The sequence below is a fragment of the Corvus moneduloides genome, chromosome 34 (assembly GCF_009650955.1).
Source record: "Corvus moneduloides isolate bCorMon1 chromosome 34, bCorMon1.pri, whole genome shotgun sequence".
NCBI classification, from domain to species: Eukaryota; Metazoa; Chordata; class Aves; order Passeriformes; family Corvidae; genus Corvus; species Corvus moneduloides.
Genome location: NC_045509.1, coordinates 58,819 through 74,482, shown reverse-complemented (window position 1 = coordinate 74,482; position 15,664 = coordinate 58,819). Strand labels below are relative to the sequence as shown.

At 67.4% G+C, this 15,664-nt stretch overlaps 4 protein-coding genes across 5 annotated transcripts; 1 reads left to right on the top strand and 3 right to left on the bottom strand.

The window, feature by feature from the left end:
- Nucleotides 1–3,250: 3,250 nt before the first annotated feature.
- NPAS4 (neuronal PAS domain protein 4) lies at nt 3,251–5,718 on the bottom strand. Its single transcript, XM_032095011.1, has 6 exons — nt 5,532–5,718; nt 4,508–4,661; nt 4,316–4,418; nt 3,937–4,186; nt 3,668–3,778; nt 3,251–3,341 (listed from the first exon to the last, which is right to left on the bottom strand). Exons 1-4 carry the CDS (start codon nt 5,705–5,707, stop codon nt 4,032–4,034), a joined length of 588 nt encoding a protein of 195 aa, XP_031950902.1. The 5' UTR covers nt 5,708–5,718; the 3' UTR covers nt 3,251–3,341; nt 3,668–3,778; nt 3,937–4,031.
- A 2,106-nt stretch (nt 5,719–7,824) lies between these two features.
- On the bottom strand, nt 7,825–9,361 carry MRPL11 (mitochondrial ribosomal protein L11). Its single transcript, XM_032094976.1, has 5 exons — nt 9,206–9,361; nt 9,019–9,117; nt 8,733–8,826; nt 8,254–8,413; nt 7,825–8,004 (listed from the first exon to the last, which is right to left on the bottom strand). The coding sequence occupies exons 1-5, from the start codon at nt 9,344–9,346 to the stop codon at nt 7,893–7,895; spliced, it is 606 nt and encodes a 201-aa protein (XP_031950867.1). The 5' UTR covers nt 9,347–9,361; the 3' UTR covers nt 7,825–7,892.
- Nucleotides 9,362–9,755: 394 nt separating this feature from the next.
- DNAJC4 (DnaJ heat shock protein family (Hsp40) member C4) lies at nt 9,756–12,452 on the bottom strand. Its single transcript, XM_032094975.1, has 7 exons — nt 12,348–12,452; nt 11,674–11,747; nt 11,487–11,579; nt 11,034–11,212; nt 10,443–10,578; nt 10,096–10,180; nt 9,756–9,848 (listed from the first exon to the last, which is right to left on the bottom strand). The coding sequence occupies exons 1-7, from the start codon at nt 12,415–12,417 to the stop codon at nt 9,823–9,825; spliced, it is 663 nt and encodes a 220-aa protein (XP_031950866.1). The 5' UTR covers nt 12,418–12,452; the 3' UTR covers nt 9,756–9,822.
- Nucleotides 12,407–15,166, top strand: FKBP2 (FKBP prolyl isomerase 2). Of its 2 annotated transcripts, XM_032094978.1 has the most exons (6): nt 12,409–12,503; nt 13,420–13,566; nt 13,870–13,982; nt 14,248–14,294; nt 14,634–14,669; nt 14,954–15,166. In XM_032094978.1, exons 1-6 carry the CDS (start codon nt 12,492–12,494, stop codon nt 15,013–15,015), a joined length of 417 nt encoding a protein of 138 aa, XP_031950869.1. In that variant the 5' UTR covers nt 12,409–12,491; the 3' UTR covers nt 15,016–15,166. The 2 variants fall into 2 exon arrangements, with proteins under 2 accessions (XP_031950870.1, XP_031950869.1); XM_032094979.1 differs by lacking the exon at nt 14,634–14,669 and having other exon boundaries at nt 12,407–12,503.
- The last annotated feature ends 498 nt before the right edge of the window (nt 15,167–15,664 follow it).

Sequence of the window (15,664 nt, the reverse complement as noted above, 5' to 3'; positions counted from 1 at the left end):
ATGTCCCCCATGTTGGGGACAATGAGGACATCAGGTCACTGGTTGGGGACACTGGGGACATCGAGCACATTGTGCCTCAGCCCCATGGCTCGGCGGGGACGTTGGGGGACATCACTGGGGACACTGGGGACATCAAGCCACATCGTGCCTTGGTCCCCCACGTTGGGACATTGAGGATGACACCCACAGGGGCGGGGAGGGGACCACAATTTTGGGGGCGACTCTGCCAAAAATGCAGACCCCGAGGTGGGGGGGTGAGGGGTGACAGGGACGAGGTGGGTGACAAGGGACAAGGACACTCGGGGGGGGCAAGGGGGGGCCACAGGCTCCTACAGGTGGGTCCAAGCCCCCACCCAGCGACCCAAAAAAATTTTGGCGACAAGGGACAATCCCCAAATTTGGGTCGTGGCGTGGGGGGGGGCAGGGACGGGGGGGAGGGAGGGGACCCGAGGGACGGTCCCCAAGCGTCCGGGCTGGGGGAGGGGGGGCCACCAGCCCCCCCCCAATTACCTTAGAGACTCGTTACGAGTTAAATTAGCACGAGCGGCCCCGGGGGGGCGGCGGGGGGCGGCCGGGCCGGGGGGCGCTGGCTCCGGGCCGGGGTGACAATGACAATATGCCATACTGGGGGCAAGTCGCGTCACAGTCTTAGTTCAGAACGACGGGGCGCGCTGGCTTCCGGCTGCGGGAGAGGGGACAGGGGGAACACGTTAGGGACACTCGGATCGACCTGAAAAACCACCCCAAAAATCCCCAGAGTCCCCGTTGTCGCCCTATCCCAAATCCTCCGGGGGACCGCGGGGTCCGGGATTGTGTCACCTCCTCCCAAAGGGACAGAGGGGTCCGGGATTGTCCCCAGAAAAGGGACCCAGGGGTGTGTCTGGGACCACCCCCCACCCATCCGGGCCCCCCCTTCTTCATCCCCAACCCCCCTGGGGACCCCGGGCACCCCCCTAAGAGGGGACCCAGCTGTTGGGGGCCCCTCCCTGCTCGTCCCAGTCTCTGTCACCCCCCTCCCGGTCCCTGTCGCCCCCCTGTCACCCCCCTGCCGCCCCCGAAGTCCCCCACCTTTGCGGAAGGCGTCCTGGAGGCGGCCTCTGGGGGAGTTGATACAACTCAGAGAAGGGGTCGCGGGGCGACCGGGGCGGGGGGACCAGCCGGGGGCCGGGAGTCCCCCCCGAGGAGCGCCGGGGGCCCCCCCGGGTGGCGATGGCGGCGGCGGCCAAGCCCTGGAGCAGCCGGCGCAGGGCGGGCCCCGCGGGGGTCGCGGACGGCGGCGGCTGGCGGCGACGTCTCGGGGGTCAGCAGAGAAACCGGGGGTCCCCCTGGAGACCCCCCCGGGGCTCTCGGGGCTCGGCGGGAGCTTCTCGGCCGTGGCCTCGGGGGGCTCCGGGGGCCCGAAGGCAAAGGGGGGGGCCTGTCGGGGGGTGTAGGGCGGCGTCCAGGTCTCGGTGCCCCCCCCGGGGTCTCGGGGACCCCCAGCCCCGGCGCCAGGCGGACGCCGAGGCCGAGGCCGAGTGGGGGGCCCAGGGGGGCCACGGTTGGCTCCCGAGGGCCGGCGCCAGGGCCAAGGCTGAGGCGGACCCCAGTCCGAGGCTGGGGTCAGTGAGAGCGGGGTCAGCGCCGATGTCTGGCCCCAGGCCGGGGCAGGTGCCCGCTCCGAGCGCGGCTCCCACGGCGAAGCCCAGTGCGGAACCCAAGCCAGAGCTGCTGGCTGCTCCGACCGCCAGGCCAACGCCAATGTCCGAGCCAGGGTCAGAGCTGAGGCGAGTCCAGCAGTGGGGCCGATGTCTGGTGCAAGAGCGGTGCCAACAGCAGCCCCGACTCCCAGGCCAATGTCCATCTCAGGCCCGAGGGCAGCTCCGACTGTGAGTCCAACTCCGGAGCTGAGGCCGGAGCCCACGTTGGCTCCCACAGCGAGTCCGAGGCCGGAGCTGACACCAGCCCCGACGGTGAGTCCAATGTTGTGTCCGAGGCCAGAGCTGGCGTTGGCTCCCACGGTGGCGCCCACGGCCAGTCCCACGCCGGGCCTGGCACCAGACGGAAGAGTCGAGCTCACGTTGGCTCCGAGGGCGGCTCCAAGGCCGAGTCCAACTCCAGGCCCGCCTCCAACGTTGGCACCGAGGCCAAGGCCGACCCCGGCACTGACTCCGGCCCCAACAGTCACTCCAATGTCCGGGGGCAGCGTGGGGCCGACAGTGGTGCCGATGCCCAGCCCGACACTGGCCCTGATGGCGCTGCCGCCCAGGCTGGGCCCGATGTTGGCGCCGATGCTGAGGGCCACTCCCGCCCCGATGCCCGGGGCCACCTCAGCCCCGCCAGTGGCTCCGATGTCGTCCCCAGCTCCGAGGGCGGCTCCGAGATCAGCCCCGAGGGTGGGGCCCACATTGGCTCCGGCCGCCACGCCCAGCCCAACGTCCACTCTGATGCCGCTTCCCACGCCGAGGCCGATGCCGGTTGTCTGAGCCGAGGCTGTGGCCAACAGTGTCTCCAAGAGCGTGGCCAACGTTCGGTGCCACGCCGGCCACAAGGCCAGGGTCAACAGTAGCCGCAGTGCTGCCTCCCAGGCCGTGTCCGATGCCAGTCCCAAGGCCGGGTCCAACGCCAGTCCCAAGGCCAGGGTCAACAGTGGCCGCGGTGTTACCTCCGAGGCCGTGTCCGATTCCAGTTCCAAGGCCGGGGTCAGTGGTGGCCGCAGTATTGGCACCAAGGCCGTGTCCCAATGGCGGCTTTCAAGACCTGGGTCCAACGCCAGTCCCAAGGCCGGGGTCAACGGTGGCCGTTGGCGTTGCCTCCCAGGCCGTGTCTGATGCTGGCCCCAAGGCCGGGCCCAACGCCAGCTCCCAGGCCGGGCTCCACACCGGCGCCTAGGGCGGCTCCCAGGCTGTGTCCGACGTCGGCTCCAAGGCCACACCCGACGCTGACCCCAAGGCCGAGGCCAACGTTGGCTCCGACGTCGTCGCCCAGGCCGGGCCCCACGCCGAGGTCGATGCTGGGCCCGGTGCCGGCCCCGAGGTCCTGTCCAGCTCCGGGGAAGCTGAGGCCGGGCCCGAATGGCTCCTGGGGGGCCTGGGGGGGCTTCGGCCGCCCAGCTGCTGCCGCAGGCACCAGGCCTCAGCCTCACTGTGGGGGAACACAGGGGTCAGGGGGGTCTGCGGCCACCTGGGTGTCTCCAAGGGCGCTGACCGCTGACGCTGGGTGTGCACTGACTGATGACGAAGTTGTGGGCGAGCAGGGCCGGCCCCTCAGGGCGCAGCCGGGCGTAGACCCACGTCCAGCCCAGGCCGTCCTTGCGCTGCCGCCGTGTCACCACCTCCCCCCGCGCCTCCGGCCTGCACCAGCTGTGGGGAACACGGGGACATCAGAGGGGACAGCAACGGCCTGGGGGGATGGGCAGGGGGGTGGGGAGAGAGGGGAACTGGGGCTGTGGGGGACAGCAGTGGTGTCCGTTGTGGGTTGGAGACATGGGGACATTGAGTAGGATGAGGTGATTGAGGGGGATGGGGACGTTGAGGACAGGGCCATGCAGGATCCCAGGGCGATGGGGGACACCCCTGGGGACATGGTGGGACATCTTCCCCATGGAGGATCAGGGGACAGGGACACCAGGAGGGGACGAGGGCTCTGGAGAATCCAATGGACACCCGGGGACCCTGGGAACACTGACCGAGGCGCAGGTGCTGGCGGGCAACGTGGCCGAGGTCCTCGGGGTGCAGCAGGCGGTACCAGGGAGCGGCCCAGGAGCTCCCCACGGCCATAGCCCAGGTGGACCAGGACACTGCCGGACAGCATGTCTGGGTCACTCGTCCATTCCAGACAGGGTCCCACTGGACATCTGGGATCCCCCCAGACATCTGGACCTTCCCAAATGCCTGGATACCACTGGACACCTGGACCCCCCCGGCCACCCCCCCACAGCGGCCCCACCACCCACACCAGTCGGAGATGTCCAGCAGGGCGAGGTCGCGGGCGGGGCGGCTCGGGAAGGCCGGCAGCAGGAGGCAGGCGGGGCAGGGCCAGGGCGGGGGGGGTCAAGGGGGGGCGCAGAAGGCCACGAAGAGCCCGGGGGTGGCACCGGGGGGCCCGGGGGGGTCCTGGAAGCGTCCCCGCAGCAGCACCAGCTTGCGGCCGGCGCTCGGCCGGCGTGAGGCGCGGGAGGTGGTGAAGCGGCAGCGGAAGAGGCGCTCTGGGAGGAGAGGGGGGTGTTGGTCACTCTGTCCAGCTGTCCATCCCTCTCCCATCCTCCCATCCTCCCATCCCTCTCCCGCTCCCTCCCCCCTCTCCTCTCCCCCCCGCCCCCCAGACCCCCACCCACCTGCCTGGGGGGGCCCGGGCAGGCTCAGCTGGTGCCGCACCAGGGGGTGATCGGCCGGGTCCAGCAGGTCGTAGATGCTGTCCCCTTGTGCCACCAGGTCCACCTGGGGAGGTGACAGAGCCCGGGGTGAGACACCAGCACCCCTCGAGACCCCCGGGACCCCCGGGACCCCTCCCCCGCCGCCCAGCTCACCATGGAGTGGCCGAGGTGCTGCGCCACGTTGTCGGTGACCCCGACCAGCTTCCCCTCGCGGGTTACGGCCAGCAGGAACCCGGGCAGCGATGCCACCAGGTCGGCGAGCTCCGGTTCCCCCCCAGCAGCTCCAGGGGCGCTCCCCGGGTCGGGCCTGGGCGTGGGGACACCGGTCAGAGCCCGCCAGGCACCGGGGGCATCCGGAGCCCGTCCCGTGTGGAGCCGGCCCTGATCGGTCCCCGGCCCTGTCCCTTGCCTGCAGCCCCAGCCCTGTCCCCGTCCCGGTCCTTGTCCCCATCCCTGTCCTGGTCCCGGGTCCCGATCCTGATCCCCGTCCCAGTCCCTCGTCCCAGTCCTCGGTCCCTGTCCAGGTTCCCCTCTGCCAGCCGCGGTCCCGGCCACTGATCCCGATCCCTGTCCCTGTCACCAATCCTGATTCCCGGTCCCGGTCCCTGTCACCGATCCCGGTCCCCGTCTCGCTCCCCGGCCCGGTCCCCGCCGCTCTCCCGCCGGTTGCTGAACGGGAACCCCCCGCCGCTCTCCGCGGTGCTGAACCAGCCCCTGTCCCTGCCCGCGGTGCTGAACCGGCCCCTGTCCCTGTCCCTGTCCCTGTCCCTGTCCCTGTCCCTGTCCCCGTCCCTGTCCCGCTCCCAGCCCGGTCCCGCTCCCGGCAGCGGCTCCTGTCCCTGCCTGAGCCGGTGGCTGTTGCCAGCTCCGGTCCCTTCCTGGTCCCTTCCCGGTTCCCGGTCCCGTGCCCATTCCCTATTGTGCCATTCCCGGCTGATCCCTGCTCCCATCCCCGGTCCCAGTCCCATTCCGGTGCCATCCCTGGTCCCCGATCCTTCTCGGTGCCATTCCCTGGCTGATCCCCCCCGTCCCGATCCCATCCCTGTCCCATTCCCCGGTCCCGCTCGATCCCCATCCCGTCCCAACCCATCCCATCCCATCCCATCCCATCCCGTCCCCGTCCCGTCCCGTCCCGTCCCGTCCCGTCCGTCCGTCCCCGTCCCGTCCCCGCTCGCACCTGGCCGCAGGCAGGCGCCCCTTGCGGGTGTAGATGCAGGCGAGGGCCATGACGTGCAGGTAGGAGAGGCGCGGCCGGTCGCCGTCGGGCAGCGGGAGGAGGTCGCGCAGGGCGCGGATCTGGGCGTTGATCTGGTCCCGCCGCGCCTTGGAGGCGCCTTTGGTGGAGCGGAGCATCCTCCGCCCGCGCCGCCGCCCGGCCCCGGCCCTTTATGGGCCCCGCGGCCCCGCGTCACCGCCGCGTCACCGGCCCCGCGCCGCCCCCCGCGCCGGGGGGGACACGCGGGGGGGGGGGACACACGGTGGTCGCGTCACCGCTGACGCTGACGCAGGAGGAGGAGGGGAGGGACGGAGGGGAGAGGGGGAGGCGCGCGCGGCGGGTTCGCACCGAAATTGGAGATGGAGCGGGGAGAGGGGCGGGGCTGGGGGCGGGGGAGGGGGCGGGGACACGCCCGGGGGGCTGGGGAGGGGGGGGATGGGGGGAATAAAGGGGGACTGGGGGGGTGACCGGGGAGTCAACGGGGGGTCAAGGGAGGGATGGAGGAGCTCAGGGGATGGAGAGAGAGGGTCAAGGGAGGGATGGAGGGTGGGTTTGGGGGAGAGGGAGGATTGGAGGGGTCGGTGGGGGAGTCCATGGGGAGTCAGTGGGGAGATGGAGGAGCCAACGGGAGGTCAAGGGAGGGATGGAGTGGTCAAGGGAGGGATGGAGTGGTCAAGGGGGAGATGGAGGAGCCAATGGAGGGCCAATGGAGAGACGGAGGGGCCGAGGGATGGAGGGAGAGAGGGAGAGGGTCAAGGGAGGGATGGGGAGCCAAGGGAGGGATGGGGAAGTCGATGTTGGGGTCAATGGAGGGTGTGGGGGGCGAGTTGGGGGAGGAAGGGTTGGAGGGGTCAGTGGGGGGTGGGGGAGCCAATGGGGAGTCAAGGGAGGGGGTCAAGGAGTGGACCGGTCAATGGGGATGGAAGGATGGGGGAAGGGCCAGTGGAGAGATGGAGGGGCTGGAGGGGACAATGGAGGGATGGAGGGGTCAGTGGGGGGGGGTAGAGGGGACAATGGAGGGGTCAGTGGGGGGCTGGGGGGGACAATGCAGGGAGGGAGGGGACAATGGGGGCTGGAGGAGCAGTTGGGGGGCTGGGGGGGCTTCTGGGGGGCTCCAGGTGGGGAGGGTCGGCCAATGGGGGGAGGGAGAGGGTTCCAGCGATGGCGAGGGGTGGTCCCTGGGGGTCGGCGTGGCCGGAGGGACCCCAGGCCGAGGCGGGGGGATGCCCCGAGCCCCCCCCTCCCCCCCCAGGCCTTTGGGAACCCCCTCTCCCCCTCCCTCCCCCCCTCGCGCGGGCGCCCCCGGATTTGGCTCCTCCCCCCTCCCCCCGGCCCCTCCCCCCCGGCTCCGCCGCTGCCAAATTTGGGCGCCGAAGCCGCGGAGCCAAAATAGCGCGGGGGGAGCCAAAAATAGCGCGGGGGGGGGGGCCGCCGCCGACCCGGGGCTGCGGGGGGAGCGGGGGGGGGCCCGGGACCCCCGGGGGCGTTTCTGAGTGGGGGAGGGGATTTGGGGAGGGGGATTTGAGGGGGAATCCTCCGGACGCCGCGGGGGAAGGGGAAGGACACCCCCCCCCCCCCCCCCCAATTTAAGGGGCGCTCCGGGATCTCCGGGACCGCGCCCGAATTCCTCGGACCCCCCCCCCCCCCCAAATTTCTGCGTCCCCCCCCCCCCATTCCCGGGGGTCTCCCCAAATTCCTGGGGGTCCCCTCCCTCGTTTCCATGCCAACGGCAGGGCCGCAGCGTTTGGGGGGAGGATGAGGAGGGAGAGGGGTCCGGGGATGAAGGAGGAGGAGAGGAAGGTGAGGCAGGAATTGGGATGAAGATGAGGAAGATGAGGATGAGGGAAGGGGGTGAGGAAGGAGAGGATGGGGATGAAGGAGGATGAGGAGGGGAGGAAGACGAGGCAGGAACTGGGATGGAGGGGGAGGTGGATGAGGATGGGAAGGGGATGAAGATGAAGGCCCAAGGGGCCCCTCCTCCCACTCCCCCCTCCCCAAAAACGGCCCCCAAAAATGGGGAAACCCCCAAAAAAGGGACCTCAAAATGCACCCAGGAGACCCCAAAAAGTGGGGAAACCCCCCAAAAAAGGGGTCCAGGTGTGCAGGGGAGCCCCTCCCACCCCCCTCAAAAAAGAGACCCCCAACCCCCCCCAAAAAAGGGTCTCACCCTCTAAACTCCCCCAAAATAAAGGTCCCAGACATTTTTGGGCCCCCACCCAATTAAAAAAATACCCAAAAACTCCAACACAAGTCTGTGGGAAGGAGCTCTTTATTTGGGGGAATTATGGGGGTCCCCCCCGAGGTTTGGGGGGGTCTCCGGGGTCATTTCTTCTTGGCCCCCACCTCGTTGTCCTCCTCTCCCTCCGGGGGGGCCGCGGCCGCTTCAAGCTCCCGGCGCCGGCGCTGGACCTCGGCCACGGCCTGGGGGGTCAGCCTGGGGGGAGTGGGGTGTCAGCGGGGCTTTTGGGGTGGTCTCAGGGGGTTTGGGGGATCCCAGGGGATTGTGAGGGCTCAGGCTGGGGGGCACTTGAGGATCCCAGGGGTTTTGGGGGCTCAGGAGCAGTTTTTGGGGCAGGTTTTGGGAGGGTTGGGGTCACTTTTTGGAGCAGATTTGTAGGGGTTATGAGGCTGGGTTTAGGGCAGTTTTGGGAGGCTCCAGGGCAGTTTTTGGGGGGTCTCCCACCTGGGCACCACGTGCAGGCCGAGGCTGCGGGCGGAGCCCACCAGGGACCCCACGAGGGCGGGCAGGGGCGTCCCTCGGGCGGTCACCCCGGGATCCTTCTGCTTGGCCACGGCCACCTCGAAGAGCTGCGCCAGGGACACCACCCCCACCGGGTCGTGGCCTGGGGGGGTCTGGGGGTCAGGGACCCCCAAAATCCCCCCCAGAATCCTCCACTCCTTTAGAATCCCCTAAAATCCTCCCCCGAACCCTTTAAGGCCCCCCCCAGCCCCTAAGGACCTCCCTCAGGACCCCCAATCCCCTGAGAACCCTAAAATCTCCCTCAAAATCCCCCCAAATCCCCTCCAGGACCCTTCAAGAGCACCCACCACCTCAGAACCCCCTCAGGACCCCCAAATTCCACCCCAAGACCCCAAATCCCCTCGCAGGACCCCCCAAACTCTCCCCCAGGACCCCGAAATCCCCCCAGGTCCCCCCATGACCGGGTCTGGCCGCCCCTTTTTCCACTCCGGCCACGGCCTTGAGGAAGTAGGAGGTGGGGGGGGTCCCGATGGTCAGCGAGTAGGTCCGGTCAGGCTGCGGGGACACGGGAGGGTCACTGAGGGGGTCAAGGGGGTCACGGGGATCTGGCGGGGGGGGGTCAGAGGGGTCACTGGGGGGGTGACAGGGGACGGGCGAGTCACTGAGGGGGTCACTGGGAGAGTCGGGGGGGTCCCCGGTGCCCTGAGGGGATCCCGGGTGGTCCCGGTGCCTCTCCCCGCCACTCACGTGCACGACCAGCCGGACCCTCAGCGGGACCCCGGGTTTGATGTCCCGGGTGCGCTCGTTGAAGTCTTTGCAGAAGGCGGCGATGGAGACCCCGCGCTGAGGAAGCATCGGGGAGGGGTCGGGCCGGGCCTGGGGGGGCACCGGGACCCCCTAAAACTTCTCCCCCCGCGAAGCTCCCCGCACCTGCCCCCAGCACCGGCCCCAGCGGCCGGCCTCCCGGCGCCGCGCCGCCGGCCGGGATGAGGATCCGGACGGGCCTCGGGGCCGCCCCCGGGCCCGACCCGACCGCGGCCCGGACCGAGCGCGCCGAGCGCGCCGCGCGCGACATGGCGGCCGCTGCCGTGAGGCGCCGGGGGGGGGCACGCCGGGAGGACGGAGCACAACGGAGCCAATCAGAAGTGCGGGAATGGGGGGCGGGGCCGAACGGAGCCAATGGCAGGCCGGGGGTAAAGGTGAAGGGGGCGTGGCCAAAGGGCGGCAGAGAAGATCCTGAGGGCGAAGGGGCGGGGCCCAAGGGGGCGGGAAGGAGAAGGGGGCGTGGCCTGAGCGCGGAGTGGGCGGGGCTGGGGAGCACCCGGGTGTCCCCTCCCCTCCCCCACCCGGGGGATTCCCCCAAGGGATTCCCCGCCCCTCCCCACCCCCAGCCTCACCTGGAGGGTACCGGGAGAGCGCGGAGGGGGAGGGGCAGCGGGGGGGGAGGGAAAGGGGGAGCGGGGAGGGGTCCCGTGGGGTGGGTAGGGCCCCCTCCCCCCCCCCTCGCCGCCCCCTCCCCCTCCCCGGCCCTCCCCCGCTCCCGCAGCCGCCTCAGAACCTCCTCGTGTGACCCCGCCCTGCGGGTCAGGGATCAGAGGTCACGGTGGGGCGGGGCAGAGACCCCCCCCAGACCCCCTCCTCACCCCCCCAGGGAGCCCCAGAATGTCCCCCAAGAGCCCCTCCCAGTCCCCAAAGGAACCCTCAAACCCCCCACCCTCCCCCCCAAATCCATTGGGACCACCCCAAACCCCCTTCAACCACCCCGAAACCCCCCCTTGGGGACCCCCAGCCCCCCAAGGGACCCCCCCGTGCCCCCCGGCCCCACGGCTCCGGGCCCTCTCGTCGACCGCGCGGCAGCTCCCGGTTCCTGCTTGTCCAGGAAGGCGGCGTGTGAGCTCCGGCCACGTACCTGGGGGGTCCCCGATAACTCAGGGGATCCCCCTCCCTAAACCCACCCCGAAATCCAAGGGAATTCCCCCCAGAAATCCACCCCTCAATCAAGGGGATCCCCTGAAATCCGGGGAGCGCCTAAATCTTTGGAATTCCCCCCCCCCCCACCCCCCCAGTTTTTGTGTCCCACCCCCCAGACCCATTTTTAAGCCACCCTGACCCGTTTCTGAGCCCCCCAGTCCCCGTTTCTGGCGTACCCGGCTCCGTTCTTTGGGCCCCACCTGTAGGCAGGCCGTGGGCGAGCCCCCCTCAGGGCTCACGAGCAGCAGGAGCAGCCCCAGGATTTGGCGGGGGGGGGTTCTGTGGGGGGTCCTGGGGGGCTGGAACTGCTCCCAGTACCGGCGGTTCTCGTCCCAGCTCGGGGGGAAACGGCACCCATGGGACCCCCGGGGTCACCACAGGACCCCCAGGACCCCCCTGTGACCCCCTCCCCCAACCCTTAGGGACCCCAGGGCCCCCCCAGGACCCCCTTTTGACCCCGTCACCCAACCCTTAGGGACCCCCAGGACTCCCCCCACATCCATGGGACCCCCTCTGGATCCCCCCAAACCCTCAGGGACCCCCCCCCTAAACCTCCCAACACCCGTGGGACCCTCGGGAACCCCCCCAAAATCCATGTGACCCCCCAGACATCCCACAAGGGACCGCAGAGACCCCCCCCCAACCCTCAGGACCCCCCCCAAGAGCCCCCAGCACCCACAGGACCCTCCCCACAGCCCCCCCAGCACCCCTGAGACCCCCTCAGGACCCCCCGCAGCCCCCCCAGCTTCCATGGGACCCCCAAATCCCCCCATGCCTCGCACCCCCGTTACCGTGGGGGGGTCCCGGGGCGAGGGGCAGCCCTGGGGGGTGGCGGTGTCCCGGGCTGGCCCCGGGGGGGGTCCCGGGGGGGGGTCCTGGCGCGGGGGGCGCTCAGGGCCGCGTAGGCCTCAGCCAGGAGCAGGAAGCGCCCGTGGCGGGAGGGGTCCGAGGGGTCCCCGTCGGGGTGGACCTGAGGGGGGACAATGGCCGGGGGGGTCCCCAAAACACGGGACACCCCCCCGACAACACTTGGTAGAGGCCGAGGGAGCCCCCAGTGCTCCCAGTCCCTCCCAGTTTGTCCCTCCCAGTTTGTCCCAGTTTATTCCCGTCTCTCCCAGTGCCATTTTTGTCCCCAAACCTCCCATTTTTATCCCCAAAAGTGCCATTTTTCACCCCAAAACCGCCCAGGTTCTTCCCCCCAGTCGCTCTCAGTCGCTCCCAGTTGGTCCCAGTGCCCCCAGTACCTCCTTGCAGCGGGCCAGGAAGGCGGCGCGGATCTCTGCGGGGGAGGCCCGGGCCGAACCCCCAGAACCGAGTGGGGTCGGGGGGGGCCCTTCCTGGGAGGATATTTTGGGGATTTTGGGATATTCTGGGGCAGTTTTTAGGGGTACCAGGGGTTTTGGGATATTTTGGGGTATTTCGGGGTCTCACCTGGTGCTGAGGCCCCTCCAGGGCTGGGCCAAGGGCCCCTGTGGGAGCTGCTCCAATTAACGCCTCATGAGCAACTAATTAATGCTTAATTAACCCTTAATTAACCCTTCATTAATTCTGAAACCCGAAAATTCGTGATTCTCGGCGTTAACTTACATTAACTAAGCAATTCCCACCACTTAGCTCTCAATTATGGCTAATTAAGGTGTTAATTACTGTTAACCAAAGTAATTACTCCTATATTGTTAGCGCTTATTAATAAAGCCATTGCTTTCTATCTAATCAAGCAGCGAATTATAGATTCACTAATTACCAACGACACCAACTATTAATTAATGTCTATTAGTTTCAGAATTATGGCTAATTAGGTGCTTAATGATCGTAAATAATAGATTAGCTTAAACACGGACAACTTATTTAATGCCAGTTGATGTCCAGCAGCCACGGCCCCATCCCACTCTCCTAATTAACACTAATTAACCCCTAAACCCGCCAATCTCTCCCCCAGCACAAATTAAACTGCAATCAACGCAAATGAACGCAGTCCCAACCCCTCCAGCCAGCCAGAGGCCGCGCCGGGGGCTCCTCATGCAAAGAGACGCTGATGAGGGGGAGCGCAGCCCTAATTAGCGGTGATTTGGGGGTTAATTAACACCCCCCGGCCTGGGCGTTACCATGGCAACCGCGCGCCGCGCCGCCATCGCCGCCGCTTCCGCTTTTGGGGTGGCAGCACGTGACCAGCATGTGACCGGAAACACCACGGCACGTGACAGGAAGCAACGGGCAGCAGCGATCACGTGACTCCAACGGGAACCGCGATGGCGGCGGAGGTGCGGGGGGGGGGGGGAGGGGCGGCTTTGGGGGAGTCCCGGGGCGGAATTTTGGGGTGGAGGGAGCTCAGAAAGGGCTGGTGGGGGATTTCGGGGTCCCTGGGGCGGTGTGGGTGGCCTAGAGGGGAGTGGGGGGGGTGGGGGGCGCTCGCTGCCGTTTTAGGGGGCCCTGAGGCCGTTGCGGGTGGGGATTGGGCGGGGCCGCTCAGGGTCGGGGGTGCGGGGGGGCTCTGGGGGGCGGGGGCGGTGCCCAGGGCCGTATTGGGTTGTCTGTGACGTCATCGCCGCGGCGCCGGTGACGTCGTGGGCGCGCCCGCGTACAGCGCCCCCCAGTGGCGGTGCAGGGCGGTGACGTTTGGCGCCATTCGGGGACCGGAAGTGACCTTTTGGCGCCCCCCAGCGGCTGCTGCTGGCGCTGTCAGGGACCCTCGGGGACCCTCGGGGTGCCATCGGGGACCCTCCGGGTGCCATCGGGGACCCTCGGGGACCCTCGGGGACCCTCGGGGACCCTCCGGGTGCCATCGGGGACCCTCGGGGTGCCATCGGGGACCCTCAGGGACCCTCGGGGTGCCATCGGGGACCCTCGGGGACCCTCCGGGTGCCATCGGGGACCCTCGGGGACCCTCGGGGACCCTCAGGGACCCTCGGGGTGCCATCGGGGACCCTCGGGGACCCTCCGGGTGCCATCGGGGACCCTCGGGGTGCCATCGGGGACCCTCCGGGTGCAATCGGGGACCCTCGGGGACCCTCGGGGACCCTCAGGGACCCTCCGGGTGCCATCGGGGACCCTCGGGGACCCTCGGGGACCCTCAGAGACCCTCGGGGTGCCATCGGGGACCCTCGGGGACCCTCCGGGTGCCATCGGGGACATTTGGGGACATTTGGGGACAGTAAGTGACCGTTTGGCGCCCCCCAGTGGCTGCTGCTGGCGCTGGCGCTGGCGCTGCCCCCCGAGCGCCCCCTGGCGGCCGAGCCCCGCAAGGTCCAGATCGGTGTCCGGCGGCGGCCGGAGCGGTGTGGGGACAGGTCCCGGCGCGGGGATGTGCTCACCCTGCACTACTCGGTACTGGGACGAACTGGGAGGGACTGGGAGGGACCGGGAGGAACTGGGGGGGAAAAAACCTGGCGGGTTTGGGGTGAAAAATGGCGATTTTAGGGAAAAAATGGGAGGTTTGAGGACAAAAATGGGATTGGGAGGGCCTGGGAAGGACTGGGAGGGGACTGGGATAAACTGGGGCAGATTGGGAGGAACTGGGAGCATGCACTGGTCGATACCAGTCCACTGTACTGGTTTGTACTGGTTTATACCAGTCTGTACCGGTTTGTACTGGTCCATACTGGTTTCTACTGGTCCATACTGGGGCAGGGCACGCTGGAGGATGGGACCCCCTTCGACAGCAGCCTGAGCCGGGACCAGCCCTTCGTGTTCTCCCTGGGCACCGGACAGGTCATCAAGGGCTGGGACCAGGGGCTACTGGGGTGAGTGACCACCAGTGACCACCCAGTGACCGCTGCACTGGGAGCACTGGGAGGGGTCACTGGAGGCTGCTGGGGCGAGTGACCACCCCGAACTGAGGGAACTGGGAGCGCTGGGAGCCCCAAAAATGGGGGAGGGGGAAATTCCTTGGATTTTGGGGGGAACTCTCAACATTTGGGGGGGGCCCAGAATTTGGGGAGAATTCCTGGGATTTTGGGGAAAATTCCCAGGATTTCGGGCCCCTCCTGACCCCCCTGCTCCCCCCAGGATGTGCGAGGGGGAGAAGAGGAAACTCGTGATCCCTCCGGAGCTGGGTGAGACCCCAAAGGGACCCCAAAGAGGGGGAAGTGACCCCAAAATTTGGGGGTGGGAGCCCAAAAATTGAGGAGGAGAGGCCCCAAAAATTGGGGGAGGGGGCAAAAACCCCTAAAAGGGACCCCAAAAATTGGAGGGCAGACCCCAAAAATGGGGGTGGGGATCCCTAAAATGGGGAAGGGGAGACCCTAAAATGGGGGGACCCCAAAAATTGGAGGGAAGGGGGGAAAGAACCTGAAAAGAGACCCCCAAAACGGGGGGAGACCCCAAGAATTGGGGGGAAGGGGGAAAACCCCCAAAAAAGGGACACCAAAATGACCCTTCCCATCCCCCCCCAGGTTATGGGGACAGAGGGGCCCCCCCGAAAATCCCAGGTGAGCCCTGAAACCCCCCCAGGGGATTTTGGGGTAAAAATTGGGAATTTGGGGTAAAAGTCGGGAATTTTGGGGTTAAGGGGGGATTTTGGGGGGTTCAGGGAGGGATTTTTGGGGTAACTCTCAGCTGATTTTTGGGGTAAATTTGGGGGGGATTTTGGGAGGATTTTCGGGTGATTTTTGGGGTAATTTTGGAGGGATTTTGGGAGGATTTTTGGGGTAATTTTAGGTTGATTTGGGGGCTTCAGAGAGGGGATTTTGGGGTGCTGACCCCTCCTTTTCAGGGGGGGCTGTGCTGATTTTCGAGGTGGAGCTGCTGAAGATTGAGCGGCGCCCGGAGCTTTAGGGGGACCCCAAAACCTCCCCAAAACCCCCCAAACCCTCCCCCCTTCCTGCCCAGGTCGATTTTGGGGTCCCCCCATTTTTTTGGGGACCTTTTGTGGGGAGAACCCCAAATTTTCAATAATTTGGGGGTGTCAATAAAGGGTTAAACCAAAGGCTTCTGGTGTGGCTGATTTTTGGGGTGGAAAAGGGAAAAAATGGGGGCAACACCGAAAATGTCAAAGCTGCTTTTATTAAATCCATATAAAAACAACCCCAAATTCCCCCTGGAATTAAAAAAAAAACTAAAAAAAAAGCCCCAAAATCCCCCAAATTCCCCCCAAAATCCCTCCCAGGACCCCCCAAAACCAGTGGGGGAGGGGGGAGTGATTATCGCTGCAGGGGGAGACCCCAAAAATGGAGGGGTTCCCCAAAATTGGGGTGGGGGGGTTGAGATTGGGGGGGATCCCCGGGATTTTGGGGGATCCCCGGGATTTTGGGGTCATTTCTTCTGGGGGGTGTTGAGTTTCTGCATCCCCCGGATCTTCTCCAGGAGGTCCCCCACGAACGCCTGGGGGGGTGGAAAAGGGGGGTCAGGGGCACCCCAAAAACTCCCCAGGATCCCAAATTATCCCCTGCCCAAAATCCCTGGGACCCGCCCTGAAACCCTCCCC